Source organism: Haliaeetus leucocephalus, unplaced genomic scaffold (genome assembly GCF_000737465.1).
Source record: "Haliaeetus leucocephalus isolate CR32 unplaced genomic scaffold, Haliaeetus_leucocephalus-4.0 Scaffold555, whole genome shotgun sequence".
In the NCBI taxonomy this organism is placed as follows: Eukaryota; Metazoa; Chordata; class Aves; order Accipitriformes; family Accipitridae; genus Haliaeetus; species Haliaeetus leucocephalus.
Genome location: NW_010972991.1, coordinates 18,280,690 through 18,297,594, shown reverse-complemented (window position 1 = coordinate 18,297,594; position 16,905 = coordinate 18,280,690). Strand labels below are relative to the sequence as shown.

Here is a 16,905-nt window from a genome sequence, read left to right as displayed (position 1 = left end):
GAACATGTAGTTTTACATTGTATTTATCTGTTCATCCCGACCTGAAACACTCCTGCCTGTGAGATTTCTAGAGTCTCACAGTGACTTTGTATACCTTTCTTGCCCTTGCCCATACTTGTATTCTGGAGTTCTATGCTCCAGTAACTCTTTTATTTTAATATTTCTTGATACTCAAGCTGTTCCTAATTCTTACCTTGTAATATGTGTAGTGTAGGGCCTGAACTACACAGAGAAGATGGTGTGAACTGAGGTAGGCTAAGTTAAAGCAGTACAGCTATTCCTCACTGAATGTCTTTGTTTTAACTTAATGCATTCATAATGTGGATGGAATACTCACTGCATGGCATAAAAGCGTCCACATAAGAATATATAATGAAATAGCTGCTCCACTCTGTTTCTCCATATGAACAATTTACTTGTTTGCCTCTCCAGCACAGCTGACAACAAACAATCCTGAAATGTCATGCTTTTTACATTCTCATGATCCAATTTTTGTTCTTTATCATTCTAATAGAGCCATCATTGGAGCCAGGAATATCTGAAAGGACTAACTATACGGCAGTGATAAAAATTCTCTTCCACTCTTTTGACTACCTCTCTTTTTGAATCTTCTGATTCTCCATCAGTTTAATAAAGTTAATGCTTCTCTTTCTTTTCAGATCATTTAAAATACTCTTTGTTGAAGGATTTTGTCTAGAATATTAATCAACTCTGGTCTTTGCTAGCCTTGATGGAAAAAACGTCATAAATTAATTCCTCAAGTGGCATTAACATTGCATGCTTTTGGCAGAAATTCACCTCTCAGGTGTTTCATTTTTAAATCTTTGCATGTTTCCTTGCATGATCAAAACTGACTGAAGACCCAGTGATGCATGTCAAGGGGCATTTACTTTTGCTCACCTGAGTTAAGTTGATAGCATAATTTTGTTTTAAGAATTTTTCTGTAGTTTGTATGCCACAGATATCTGTATACACAGTCTGTATAATTAGGAGGTGTAAATTGTCACACTTGTGCTGATTTCAATTTAGTTTAAAATGAAGTCATGAAGACTTCATAATTTATTCCTGCAGTTTTGTCAGCTCAACAACATGTAGGCCAAAACTGAAAACATTAAAGAAGCTGACAATAATTTGGTGAGTATCCCAAAACACAAGAAGGAGGATATTCTGAGAGAGATGACAGGAGGAACTATGTACCACTCATAGTCTTTAATGAATTTGTAGTTACTACTTGATCTCCTCACTAGTGCTCTTTTGACGTTCTATTATGCTCGTATGCAATTAAACGCTTCTGTTACCTAAAATCTTCATAATAATATATTCATGTTATTAAATAACTAACAATATAAGGAAATTTCTCTTTTTACTAGAAAACATTGAATTTTGCTGAAATGTTTCATACTTTAGTACCTTTAAGCTTGACAAAGTAAGAAAATGCTTTAAGTTTTGTGCCTTTTTTTGGAAGCATGCTCAAGTTTCTGTTAAGTTAATTTTATAAAGAAAACAAATCAAAGGCTGTGATTTAATATGGGCTGTCTTTCATTTCTTACAACGAGTTTAGAAAACTGAAACCTTCTTTAGATTACACTGGCAGCAGTGTATGTGAAAACTTCTTGGATTGCTATTTCGTCACCAAATAGGTTATCACACTTTGAAAACTGTCTTAATTTGCTGAGGTCAAACATTCTTCATAATATTTTCTTAGTGGTTTACTTTTAAAAAGTTTAGGCATTTCATTTCATTGCATTTCTCACCAGGCTTAGCTGATACAGTTGTATTGCCAAGTTTAAAACTAATAATAGACATACTATTATTATGTCCATAGTGAGATACATAGTGAGAGAAAATCTCTTTTAGAATTTAAAATCAGTAATTTTTTTCTTTGCTACCAGTAAGTATATTACGTAGTTATATATTCTTTCTGTAACTGAGTTTTGTTATTTGCATTAGAATCTCGTCCTTTGTCACTTCCTGTGAAAACCATGATGAATTCATCTGAAAGCTGCAGAAGTCCTGAAGAAAGAATGAAGGAATTTATTGGAATAGTGTGGAATGCAGTTAAGTGCCTTACACTTCAGGTAAGATGAAAAGGAAGTGGAAAAAAACCTATGTCTTTCCAAACTTTATGATACTTTTTATGCATCCTAGTGCTTTTTATTAGAGGGTTTTTAAAGGAGCTCCTGAGTTTTATTGTCTTATTTCAGTAGTTTCAAAGTCTTAGAGAATGAAAAATAAAATATAGATTTGTGGTAAATTAAGCAAAGAATGCTTTGGGCTTAGAATATTAGTTTTTGAAATACTTTTTTATATCTAAGGGGAAGATCCTTAAAAAAATTATAGTAAGAAAAAAATGCTTGTTACACTTTTCTGTATTATAAACATAGCTATACACTTTTTTATCCATAGTTAGACTTGCAGAATACCTTCCTTTATAAAAATATTTGAGGAAAGTGTGTAGGATAAATACCTTCTTAGGGTGTATGATACAATATGATCTTATACAGTCATGGCTCAGCTGCTTACTTATCTACTTTTTCATAGATGACCACTTGGATTAAACCAGATTGCTCTAGATTGTAATCGCTGATCAGTAAAAGCAGAGTTTTCATGTAGCAGTATATATGCATGTTATACACAAAAAAGACCATGTTAGAAGTCCAGTGTTAAGATTGCATGATCAAATACTAGATGGTCTAGAAATGCTGGAATTAGGACTCCGTTCTTCCAAGTATATATCAAATGCCTGCTTAGAAATTACCTTAATTTAGAATTACTATAATCTGCACCTTTTGAACAGTACATTCTATGATATTGGTATTTTATGGTATGCCAGCATATAGCAGCAAAACTGGTTTTGTGTTAAAATAAAATAAAAAAATAAAACCCCCCTCCTATTTCTGACAGAAAGTCATTGTTGCATGCGTGTTCCTTCTTCCTAACAAGAAGTATATTTATTTGTATACAGGTTCATCCCAGAACCTGTGTCTGTCTTACTTCCATTTCATGCAGAAAGTACTTTGGGTTCAAAATATTGGAAAGTTTGAAATTTTAAGTTTTGCCTGAGCGAGAACTTCAGACTTGTGACTAGGTTGCAGAAGATACTGAAGTCGAGGAGATGCTTTCTATTAACTCTCTTTCATTTTTAGCCATCTTTTTCATCATTATTTCATGAGTATTTTGCTTGTTTTCTTTTCTTTCTTAATGTTGTCATGACTGGAGATTCAAATGGCTAGATAAGGGAAGTCAAGAGAGAGAATTTGTAAGGTGTTTGAAGGAAGCCCTGTATTTTTGTTATGTGTCTGGGTGATACCTAGCACAATGAGACTCCCTATATAAATAATGCTTACAGTTTGAGTCATAATAGTGAAGATGATGAAGAGCTGGATCCTTTATAAATGGGAAAATTGAATCAGGACTAAGATATTGTGCTCGTACATTGTGAGCAACCATCAAAGTGAATTTGTTTTGAAGAATGGTTAAGATACTGACCAGCTAAAAATGAAGTTTGCTTGTTACCAAGTAGAAAAAAAAAGGTTGTGTTCAAACTAGTGGGTTTTTTTGTGGAGGTAAAAGCTGATGACAGTGATAGGCACATGTTTTCTCAGAGTAATTTGTAAATATATTTCTGCTCTGACATAATACACTCACTATAATAAAGGGTTATGACTCTGTTTTTCAATTCAAGTACAGTATGATATATTTATTTTATTTACATAATATGCATTTTATTAAACACATAAATATATTTATAGATGAAATTCGTACAAATTTTCTGTATTTTATTATCATTTGGCATGAAAAAGGCAAATTTCTAGAATATTTTGTCTGGTTAAATGCTGGAGCACTTAGACTGTTTTTTCTAAAGCTATTTTCATGTTCCTGGATCTGTTATTAACATGAGTGTAGAACAGAAAAGTCTGTAGTTGTCGTCAGATAAAACAGAACTTCATAACTTAAAATCATCAAAGGATTATTCTTTTAGTGGAAGTTTGAGTAAGTAAATGTGTTTGGAACCAAAGTAACTGGAAAGTTTATTTTGGATCCAAAGCTGGTACTTGCTTAGCCCTAGCCCTGGCTTGCTCATGATAGAATATTGCATGAAGATTTTGTGCATTGGAGTTCTGGTAGACTATTAGTATTTAAGTGAAAAGACCTTCATACTTACCTGTAAAAAGTTGTTTTTATTATTTAGTTGTTGTAGGATTTTATATGCAGCCTTGAAGTGTTTTTGGCAACTACACTGTGTAGGTGGGTAATACTCACTTTTCACGTGTTGTTCATACTAATAGTTGCTAAAACTGTAGAGCAGTATCAACACAATTATTTTTAATTGGTTGTTAATGCTGAATTCCAGTGAGAACAATGAAGGATCTGTATTAAAAGCAAATGAATTAATGAGTAATGTTGCAATGAATGCCAACTAAATAAGAGTGTAATTATTACATATGCAACAGCCAGATATTCCAGATGCTTTTAAATATCCCTGAAATTACTTGAAAAAAATGAGTCTGTTTCCTGAAATTATTGAAAATAATATTTTCTTTAAAGCATATAACTTGTACAAAATTTTAGTCAAAGTGAAACATTGATTGAAAGAACAGAAATGTAAGGATGAGATTGACTAGAGTTCCTGTTCTTTGAACAGTGGTCTTCATTCATGGGTCAGGAAGAGATTCTGTGACTTGTAACTTAGCAGTTACAGCTATCCGCAGTTATGAGATAGGATGATTTCTTAAATTGGTTACTTACCACAAACTGACAAAAAAAGAAATTTTCCATAACTAAATAAAAACTTCTAAAAATCAAGCTTTCTTACAAAAGAATAGGAATACTGTGTAGTACTAAAACATTGTGTTTTAAGCGGTCAAAGAAAGTGCAGCTGATCCTTATTATACTCGTTTGTCTGTACAGGTAGCCTGCTCTCTTAGTTCTCTTACTCATGTGCTCTGCTTTCCATTCATATCATTTTTACTTTTTGTCATACTTCAAAACATGAATTTCTGTCCTGCCTTTTTAAATTCTAACAAACGGTGCGTGTCTGGCTCAACTGCAGATGGTCTAATTGGGTAGAGCTAATTGGGATGTCAGAGGCTGAGGTATGGTCTTACAATGACTACACCAGAACCTCTGCATGAGATGTGTAAAAGTGGTTCTTTGCAATTTTGGGAGTCATTGCAAGATTATATTCTGTACTTGAAACTCCAGAAAACCATATTAGCCTTTCTGCCAAGAGCATATGATGGATGATGACTAATGCAGAGAGAGGCTACTTCCCAGGAGACACCTTTATGTGAGTGTCACTTTGTGGGTCATCTTGAATGCCTCTAATTGGTTTATACAGCTATAAAATGTGGGTTAGGGAAGGGAATGTCCGTATGGTTTCACTGTCATGAAAGGCTGTAGAGACTCTTGTCCCTCTTTGTTGCACTTGTGCAGGACAGCTATGGTGTGTCACTTGTTTTGTTTTACTCCCTCCCACCCACCCTCCTCAGTTCAGAAGACCTAATTGTTCTGCAGTATATATTGCACTGTTCTCTCTATCAAGAAACATTCTCTTTTTATAAAATTTGAATTAAAAATACCCCATTTATTTCAGTAATCTAATACTTTCTCCTCTTTATACAAAGAGTCTTAAAGTAATTGCACTTTTTTAGGCTTATATATTACTAAAAAGTTAGAGTGTTATGCTTTGCATAACTTATAGAAAGTAGAAGGGAAAATACTGCTTGCTTCATTGGTTTATCGTTAGTGTACATTACTTAGCATGTATAGGCCTTGACATAATAGAAATGAAAATAGGGGGTGATTCTGTTTCAAGAATTTGTAATAATTCCTTCTCTTTAACACATGAATGTGTTCAGTATTGGCAAAAGAACACGTTGCTACCAAAACTGAAATAAGATCCTTGAAACAGAAAGGATGTTGCCATGGAAAAATGAAGTAACACTCAGTGCAGCTGCGAAGCATTAATGAATAGGATATTTTTTTAAAAGATCATTTGTGTTTGGTGTGGCTTGGAGGGTCCCAACCAGATGGTTTCCATGAACAGGATCTGACCCCCAGCTTGAGGACTTCTTACTGGCAGATTACTTCATTTTCTTTCCCTTGGATTGTCAGATCCTTACATTAATGCAAGATTTACTGCTGCAGATTTATATTCAGTTACATAAATCAGTCACATTTTACATTAAATTCACAATTTTAGACATACAGTTTAACAGTTATTTAAAAAGTGTAAAAAGATTTATATGATAGCTTTAATATATGCTATTGATGTAGTATAATTTTAAGAATTTGGATTACATATATTTTAAAGCACTTTCCGATTGGTGAAGCAATCTGTAGCACACATTCTCACTTTTGTCCAACGTATAATTCCATCATTTTAGGTGCACGCTTCCATTCCTTCATCGGAACTTGTTATTAGACAGATGTCCAGATTCTGTCAGATGAAAGTACACAAATTCCATTGAAGTTGATAGTTGTGTGTAAGCAGAATCTGCCTATGAGAAGTTCAACAGGTGCAATTCAATTTTGCACTTATTGAACCCTTGTGCATCCAAGTTGGCAATTTCTTATTGCATAATTTGCCCTAAAATGTGGAATTTCGACATGTGTTCATCGTGTTGGCCTTTGAAATCCTGCAATAATGTTTTGCAAAATTCATTTATTCATATAAAACTTTAAATGAAACACAAGTAAGCAAACCATATCTGTAAGCAAATCTGTATTACATATGGAGCACCTGATGCCATCCTGTAAATCCCACCAAAATTCATGGTCCAACTCCCATTCAGTTGTTTGAAATTGAATGGCAAAGTAGCTGCCTATGTAAACAGGAAATTCCCTCAGGCATTTGAAGGAGTGAAACTGTTGTGATTCCACTTCAATATTATTGATATGGCAAAGTAGAATAAAACAAAAATGATTTGAAGAGCTTGTCTTCAGTACAAAGCTGTACTGAACAGTAAATTAAGTGTAAAAAATCTACTGAGTATTGAGATATCTTTTCAAGAGTACTTTGTAAAACATCTCCTGTAGACCCTGCTGCTGGTAATGGGATGAAGTATAGTATCTCTCCAAGTTGGTGGAATTTTGGGGTTATTATTACCACATGGTTTGTATATCCAGGCAGCATTTGATGTTAATCGTCATGGAGATATATATATAGATATAGATATAGATATATATATGGAGAGTGGATGATTTGTTATAAACTGTTTACTCAGCAAATGCACTGATAAAACAAAAGTTATACTGATCATAAGTTCTTTTGTCATCTATTTATCATTATCCAACAATGCCTTGACTTGCAACCTATTACTAATAGACCAGAAAATGATCTAATGTGTCACTGTAAAAATCTTTGCAAACTGACACGACTAATTTACCAGTTAAAAAAAAAAAACACAAACAAATCTATTACATCTGTAACAATACACCGTTGCTTTTCATGCAGTATAAATAAAGTACACTCTGCAACCTTGGATCAATAAACTACTTATCAAAGATGTAATTAACTTCATTTTACAACTCAAACAGTTCTAAAACTAGAAACAAACACAGACTTCATGTAACAATGTATTTATTTGTGCAAAATTCTACTTACATTTTTCTGCAGTGAATTCTTGTCAGTTTGTCTAAGCAAAAGGGCACAAAAAAGCTGAAATAAAGATGAATATCTGTGTTCTCACTAGGCTGGCAAAGTACTTATGGTGCTGGGGAATTCCAGCTCTATTGCAAATCACTGTTGCGGACTTGAGGGACTATTAGCCTTCAGGGGAGGGTATGGAGTACAAACCTTGGTCATCAGTTCTAAGCTGTGATGTCTTTAATGATTTCAAATTGAAAGACTGTTAGTAAGTTTACAGCAAACAAATGTTCTTTTATCACAGCTACAAATATCATTTTGTGTCCAACATTTTGTACACTAGACTTTTCCAAAAAGTGTGAAGAAATGAGCTGAATCATAGCTTGTACTTGCTAACAGAGTGTTTTAAGTGTGCAGGCTGTTAGGGCTATTTGATATCCAGGTGCAGAATACTACTTATAAGAGCCAAGGAAGACTAACAGTCTATAGCTTACACCACCTCTGAGTTAACAAGTCGTGATGAGTTCAGTTCTTGGTTTGGGCTCACTCAGCCTTGCTAGAAGCTCATGTGGAGGTGGCAGAATGGTCAGAAATGTTTCAGGGTAATAGCATTGCTTGAAAATAAAGAACAAAAAAGTGCTATTTCATATGAAACAATATGCGCTACTTCTGATTTGCAATGAAAACAGGACAAAAGCTGTATAAACTTTTTGAACTTTGTTTCTCTTTCGCTTCAGGCATGTATATACCTATCCATTTGTTTCAAAGTCAGTTTTTCACTAAAGTTTCTATTTTTTCCTAGTTTACCTGATGATTAACCTTTTTGTACATGCTCATTATGCCTGACTACAAAGTAAAGACAGAATTTTCCCTGAAATAGGCTTTATAGAAGTCTTTATAGAAAGTAACAGCATATAAAATGTTGGTTAGTTCTAGAGACTTAGCTATTGCTAACAAAAGCTAATGAACTACAGAAAGAGGAGGGCTTTCTCAGCTTTATTGTGAGAACGTTTTCTGACTCAGTTATGCTTCTTGTAAAAAGCTGTTGAAATGTAGATAGATGTATATTTGGTTTATATGGCAACACCTTTCTGACCAAATTTACAGACCAAAATCACACTACTTCTTCCCTCCCCTGCCATAATCATAATTTACAGGAATGTATTATTTTCTAACGTTTTGTGTCATCTTTCCTCTTAATTCAACTAAAAGCTAAGACTATTTTTAATCAGCTGTGATAGATGAGTAACTTGAGATTTTGTACCAAGATGAATACTCCACGCTGGGGGAAAAATAGTAATGTTTCTGAGAAATCTTTCTTGGCTTTGTTTTTTCAGCTTGAAGTGCAATCTTGTTGTGTATTCCTTCCCAATGATAGCCTGCATTCCCCAAGTACTATTGTGTCGGGTGACATTCCTGGGACTGTGCGAAGCTGGTACCATGGGCAGGCCAGTATGCCTGGGACACTTGTTGTCTGCTTGCCCCAGATAAAGATTATGAGCGCTGGACACAAACACATGGAACCATTGCAGGAAATCCCATTCATTGTGCTGAGACCCATCCTGGAAGAAGGTAGCGTGATAAACTCAAAAAAGCTTACTCTTTAATTTCCATTTTTTAATGTTATTAAAATTATCTTCATTTTATTTTGAAAACTTCTGATGTGCTGCTTTTTTAGCAGTATGTTATGTAGATGGCTAGAAATACTAATGACAGTGTTTGCCCCACAGAAATCAAAGTGAAACTTATCATCAATGAGAGAGTTTTGTGCTATGTTTTGTATGTTTGTTGAAGCCAAAAGAATTCAGAAGTGCAGTTTTTACCTTCATTGGTTTTGTCATTTGAGTTACTGTGTAGCCACAAACAGTTGGTTTTATGCAACAGGAAGGGGCGGTGAGTTGTAAATTCCACGACAGAAAGGAGGTGGGTTAGGAGAAGCTTCTCATGCCACCTTTGCTTGAGGGGAAAAAAAAAAAAAAAAAAGGTCTTGGAACTAACATTCAGACTGGACATTAGGAAAAAGTTCTTCACTGAGACAGTGGTTGGTCACTTGAACAGGCTCCACAGGGAAGTGGTCACGGCACCAACCCTGTCAAGAGTTCGAGATGTGTCTGGACAACACTCTTAGACATGTGATCTAGTTTTAGGTAGTCCTGTGAGGAGCAGGGATTTCAACTTGATGATCCTTATGGGTCCCTTCCAACTTGAGATATTCTGTGATTCAATGTAAGATGAGAAAAGAAATAAATATAGCAGACTATCAAAAGAAAAGAATGATTTTATTGGTCATCATGATAGGCAACAATTGTGTTCTGTTTTGTGTCTATAGGGATTGTAGCAAGGTTTTTGTAGAGATTTGAAGAAAAAAATTTAAGAAGGTTTGTACAAGTGTTTACAGGGAAATGCTCTTGTGCATGGGCTAAGGATGAGAAAGAGTACTGTAGTTCTTATTTGAAAAGGTAATATTCGATAGAGATTTGAGTTGTAGACCAATTTGAGGGAAAAATCAGCTTTTAACATTCTGCAGCTGATGGAGAAATGAAAGGAGGGGATAAGCTGTAAAGGACCTAGCAAGTGCAAACAAGCTACTTATGTTCAATATGATTTTTTTAAAAATAGAAACCTTAGAAATTATCAAAGTAAATGGTAAATGGATTTGCAGCAGTATCCTGAAGGACTACTGATGTAAAAATCTTGTTCTACAGATATTCATGTGAAAAACTGTGTATTGGAAATAGGTGAGGCAAGTATCCCTAACAGTCTTGAGTCTTGCTGTTTGGGTTTATTTTAATGGCATCCATGAGATCTAGCCTCATAACCAAGTGTAAAATTTCATGGAAATGCTAGTTCTTGTGGTTTAACCCCAGTGGGCAACTAAGCACCACACAGCCACTTGATCACTCCTCCATAGTGGGATGAGGAGAGAATCGGAAGGGTAAAAGTGAGAAAACCCATGAGTTGAGATAAAGACAGTTTAATAAGCAAAGCAAAATCCATGTGCACAAGCAAAGCAAAATAAGGAATTAAATGGATACTTCCCACTAGCAGGCAGGTGTTCAGCCATTTCTGGGAAAGCAGGGCTCCATCACACATAACAGTTACTTGGGAAGGCAAATGCCGTAACTCCAAGTGACCTTCCCCTTCCTCCTTCCCCCAGCTGTTATTCCTGAGCATGGCGTCATATGGAATGGGGATATCCCTTTGGTCAGCTGGGGTCAGCTGTCCCAGCTGTGTCCCCTCCCAACTTCTTGTGCACCCCCAGCATACTCGCTGGTGGGGTGGGGTGGGGTGAGAAGCAGAAAATACAACACTGTGCAAGCACTGCTCAGCAGTAACTAAAACATCCCTGCATTATCAAACACTGTTTTCATCACAAATCCAAAACATAGCCCCATACTAGCTACTATGAAGAAAATGAACTCTATTGCAGCCAAACCCAGTACATTGGTGTACACTTAGTTCATTATTGTATTCTTGAACTATATTATTTGGAAAGAATTGTTGCTGGTTTGTGTATTTGTTCTAAGATGAAGAGGGGACGATGCAGCAATTGTTCCATTGCTTTTGTGACAGCATTTTCTGGGAAAAATGTAGTTTTTTCTGCATACTTATTGCTGAAACATAAACAATTATAAAGGGTATGCTATGAAAAATTATGTCAAAAGCACATTCTGGAGCTACTCCTGTTCCTGCCATCTGAAATTAATTTTGATTTATAACAGTTTTTTCCCTCTCCCTTAGTTCTGCCACTTATATTGGACCCTTCTCCTCCTTCTTGTATTTCACCTTAACTCACATCAACAAAAATAAAATTGTAGTTTTTAATACTGAAAGTCATATTGGTGGTAGCTGCCAACTGAAAAGGAAAAAAAAATAAGAGGGAGAGAATGATATATGTGTTTTTCCTGATAACTTTCAGTAGGAATGATCTAATTTGCTAATCATAGTGATAGATGAAAGATAAATAAATTTAAAGAAAGTCTTTTTTTTGTTTTAAACTGATGATGTCACTTAAACCATTTATGAAAATAAGAAGTCATTTGAATTTTTTCAAACCCAGATTTGAACGAAAGATCCTAGTGAGAGAAAAGAATCCCCCTGTTTGGGATAAAGGCTATGGTAAGGAATTTATTTGTGTGTGGCTTTGTGCTCTGGGAATAATGCCAAACAGAAGTTCTCACAATCTTGATATTTTTGATTTTCTAATAGCACTGTTGCCCCATGCCAAAACTCCCCCTTAAACAGACTGTTAAACAGTTTTTTCAAAGCTTTTAAGTCACCTTCTTTGTTTCTTCCCATGCAGAGGTAAATAATTTTTATGGACTTTTATTGGGAGAGCTTCTTAATTTGCATTCTGTCTTTGAACAAGACTTCAGGGACATACCATAATTCTTAAGACATGTTAGCATCTCTCTGAAATCACATTTATTGATCCTTGCTTTTCCTGAAAACTATTTTTTGAATCATTCCTTCTTTTATAAAGAAGATATAAGTAAAAGGCTTGTTCACAAGGATGCATGTTACTTTTAAGAAAGCTGTATGCTCACTCATATATTTTTCTTATTATACGAAACCCTAAAAGAGAAGGAAAAGGGAGCATAGTCATATTGTCATTTGGGGATATTGCAGCCTACTCACAGAGACTTACTGACCTCAACATGTCAACGTACTGTAAAAATAGCTTATACAATATCCCACAGTCAGGTCTTTCCATTTGTTTTCAGACTTCTGATACATTTCTTTTCTGACGTAATTGTAGTTTGTAGGAATACTTAAAAGAACATTTTAAGTACAGTACTTCGATTCAGAAACGTAATTTAGCTCAGTCATACTAAGTAACATATGAACAGAAATGGATTTATCTATGTAAAGAATGAGATATTCTGTTGAACTTCTGTTGAATAACAAGTACAACTAAATAAGTTCATAAAAATGTATTTAATTACATTAAATATTATCTTTATAGTTCAAATCAATCAGATGATAGATCCATGAGGTAGTATTCACTGAGGATATTAAAACAGAATCACAGATTCATAGAACAGCCCAGGTTGGAAGGGACCTTGAGTGATCATGCGGTCCAAACTTTTGTGGCAAAGGGAGCCTAGATGAGATTATCCAGCACCCAGTGTAGTCACTTCTTGAAAACCCCCACATCCCTGGAGAGATTGTTCCAGTGAATGATTGTTCTTAGTGTAAAAAATTTCCTTCTTATATCAAGATTAAAACTCTCCCAGTGCAACTTGTACCTGTTGCCCCTTGTATTCTCCATTTTGGCTCCTTGTGAAGAGGGGGACCTCTGTCCTGTTCGTAGCTGCCCTTTAAGTAAAATAGTTACTAAGAAGAAATTAAATAGTTAGAAACTCAGTTTGAGAAGAACTGAAATGTTTAGAGAACCACCTAGGGTGAGTTGTGACTTCCTGTGCATGCTTGTATAAATCCAACTTCAAATACTTGACAATTCATCCATATACTCTTTAAGTCCCAACCTATAATGATAGGATAAAATGTGATAAATTTACAGTTGGACAAAATATGTTGTTATGATCCGGGCTTCTGGACTGCTGGTCTTCCAAAATTTAAAATGTTATAATAGGAAAATAAATTGAAGACATGAAGGGAACTAAAATTTTGCTTTGGGTGAAGGAAGCTTACCTTTTTAATTATTATAATTTAGAATCTTTTCCTGGTTTCCTCTCATGTTTTTAAACTGGTTACTGAATGTATACTGGCAATCATGTAAATCACTGTATTCCAAACATTTAAATCCGAGAGATGGCCTTTGTGAAATACGACAAATTATGTAACCTCACAGATTTTTGTAGCATATGTTTAAACTCACTAAGTTGTCAAGTGACTTGTAGGTAAATAGAAAATAAGGGCTTCTAGTACTAGTGTGTGAATTAATTATAATGAAATGTATAGGTCATAAACTACTACAATATAACAGAAGCATATAGACTTCAACCTGCAAAAAAGGCAGTTAAATGTTTAAAGTAGAGTGGCAGTATGTTGCCATTCTTAGAAGTTATAATCTTGTATTAGATTTTAAAAAATGTTCAACTTCAATATAATAACTGAAAAATAATTTCTGAAAATTTTAAGATGAATATTTGACATTCAAACAGTGTGCTGTGAGTTTATATTCAATGTCACCATCTGTAAAACATGGTAATTATTGTATTTAACGTATCTGTTGTGGTTAATGATCTTATGAAATTAGTTCTGACATTTTAGTGACATTCTTCAGTATGTGAATAGCAATGAAGTTCTGCATAAACAACTTGTTAATGTTGTGTCCGGCTGTTAGACCTCTCTAGTAGCTGAGTTTAAGTTAGAAAAGCCTGTGTGTTTGTGCTTACATTTGAAGTCTGTGGAACTAAGTCTCATCTGCTGAAAGTGAGCCCTGGACTTGGGCAGAGCCCTTAGGGCTTTCGACTGGGTGCACCTAGGATTATGCAGCCATACAGCTGCTTCCCTGTTGCCCAACTGGGAGGAAGTAAAACAGTGACCTAACATGTAATGATTGCAGTATCTTTTTCTTTTAAACGTTGCATGTCGCATGAGAATGTAAGCGCATTGGAAATCCATGTAAAGACCCTGCAGTGTGAGTACAGAAGGAGAAATGAAGACCGAGTAGTCAAGAAACTTTTTTGAAGATTGCAAAGGATACCTTTAGCAAGTCTGGGAATAGATCCCAGATCATATGCATGATAAAGCTTTCATGGTCTCTCTCCTACCATTACTTATTTTAAACAAACAAAATTTCTCTTTTGTACAACTGTCAACATTGTGTACACAACATTGTGTACAACTTCCACTTCTGCAGTCTGATTTTTAAGATAAAGAGAAGTGTCATATAAAAGTGAGAGCAAACATATAACAATTATTAGTAGTTAAGTACATTTATCAACATTGTATGTCATGCATATGGAAAGGCTTATGATGAGAATTAACTCTAGGTAAGAAACAAAGTGCATCAAATAACTACCAGAGAAAGTACTTGCACATAGCAAAAATTTGTAATTATATATATTGGAAAAATAACTCAAACACTCTGTAGGAAAGGGGACTTGCTAAACTGTTGCAAATAGCAGATAAATTATGAATGCCAGTTGTTTGAAAATTGTCTGGTGATTGGGTCAGTCAACTGCCAAAGATCTGAAAGTGGTATTTACAAATCTAAGAAGCTATCAAAGCAGTTAAAATATCTTAATGAATACATTTTCAAGTTTTTTAAATCAGTAGTGATGTTTGAAGAAATTAAAAATAAGGATATATCAGAGCAGTAGATCAGGAATTAACCAGAATCTTCAACCATACTAGGGGTCTTTCATGTGTATCTTTTGTAATCTTGCCCGTAAGAGATGTGGTGTGAGCTCTAGTTCCACTGAAGACAATGTCAGGTTTACTTATAATATATCGGTGTAAAAGAATCTCAGCAATTAGGTGACAAAACAATAGTATATGTGGATAGTAAGGTTAGATGTAGAGAAAATATCTGTGGCACTAACTTTTCCTTCCATCCTGCTAATAAATATTTTTTAAATAAATTCTATGAACAGTGTTGCTTTTCATGTTTAGACACTTTGGTTTTATGAAACTTTGTAAATAATTAATTCAATCTGCAAATGAATGCAGGTACGTTTTTTAGAAAAAATTAATAAAGCAAGCAGAGGTACAACAACAAAACTAGGATTTATCAAGTGGGCAGTTCCAGTATAATCTTATAATGGTCACATAGTGTGTATGGAGCTGAAAAAGAGGTAATTGATAACATTAGGGGTGATTTTATAGTTGTAAATTTGCCATATCTTTACTACAGTGTTTGTTCAGCATACTGTGGTTTCTGTACATTGATAAAATTTGATTGGCATTCTTCTTTTAAGGTAGATAATGTATGCAGCATAGTAGAGTTAACATTCAGTATTTTCTTTGGATATTCTTTCTTTCTAATCCATGAAATATAAACGATGTTAATTTAATGTGGTGGTCACAGAGAAAAACAAAGTTCGTGTGTAGTAATTAGAAACATGTCAATAGAGTTGACTTCGCATTTGAATTTTTTCCATCTATTACAATTAATATTTTGTATTTCTTGGCTGACTGAAACTGGAAAAAATACAGATTGCTAACTACTTTAAAATTTCTAATCTGAAACCTTTCCAAAATATTTTCAAGTTACTTTGGCTGAGCTGAATTCTTCAGTGTGCAATAGCTTCAAAATGAACTACTGAAGTTTTCAGTTCTTTTGTAGGATGAGACACAGAGACTGTCCTGATACATGGTCTCCTCACCATATAAATTTATTGCTGGTGCCACCTGTGGAAGAAACAATAGAACTTTTACTAAAATAATATGGTGAAAAGATGTTTGGATCCAGCTTTGTTTTAATGTCAAAACTTTCCTAAAGTTTCTTTTAAATAATCACAGTTAACACTTAATTTGTGCTGTTTCTTAGTATTGTGATTTCACAGCAGGACAGCATTGACCATAGGCCACACCAGGCAGTAAACACACTGTCCATATATTATTTAAATACACTGGTTTGAATACTTTAGTGCCCTGTGAGACTCCAAGGGCCCATGCCAGTGTACACGTGTACTTGTCTGCCATCTTTTGTTCTGATTCTCAAGACTGGCTCCCATGCTTCTGGGGTATTCAATTAATTTGGACTCTTCTTACCCATGACTCCAGGCCCAAATCTTGAAAACTAAAACCTCATACCAAGTAATCTGAATTTTGAACTTTTCTCCTTCTCGTCCTCCAAATGAATGTACTCTGTACAAGGATGAAGACTGTTTCAGCCTAGGCTGAGGTTTGTGAATGCTCACCAGCTTGCTGTGTTTGGATCTGAGACTGCATCCAGCCACTCTTATGTTACTTTGAGTTGGGGCAGGCAGTTTCTCTTGGTGGATTCAAAATTCACATGCTGGGCACAGACTGTCCATCATTCAAGTGGGGACGAAAAGGCCCAACTTCCTCAGCAGAAAATCTGATAAATGGAATGATGAAGACTTTCTTTAGAGGGAAAAAAACCCAACCCCCAAAAAACCAAACCTCAAACTGAAAGAATTGTTATGCTCTTGTACTTCTAAAGAGGAAAAAGCCATATCTGTTTAGAATTACCCACGTATCTTTCATTGTCTCATTTTCCTCACTTCTCGAGCATTCTTTGGATTTCGGTTCAGTGTCTCTTGCAGAGCTTAAATTCTTTCTCCAGGACCCAGTTTTCATATGTGGGATTATATTGGGTTTACATGGCAAGGCTTTGGTAGCAGGGAGGACTGCAGGAGTGGCTTCTGTGAGAAGAT

General features: G+C 34.9%; 1 protein-coding gene across 7 annotated transcripts in view; it reads left to right on the top strand.

Annotated features, from left to right (window-relative positions):
* The window catches only part of VPS13B (vacuolar protein sorting 13 homolog B (yeast)), a 484,692-nt gene that overhangs the window by 242,050 nt on the left and 225,737 nt on the right, over window positions 1–16,905 (top strand). For all 7 annotated transcript variants that reach the window (XM_010577053.1, XM_010577052.1, XM_010577051.1 and 4 more), the window contains 2 exons: window positions 1,951–2,078; window positions 8,929–9,163. In XM_010577053.1, coding sequence (XP_010575355.1) covers window positions 1,951–2,078; window positions 8,929–9,163 — 363 coding nt within the window. The remainder of the gene's footprint in view (window positions 1–1,950; window positions 2,079–8,928; window positions 9,164–16,905) is intronic.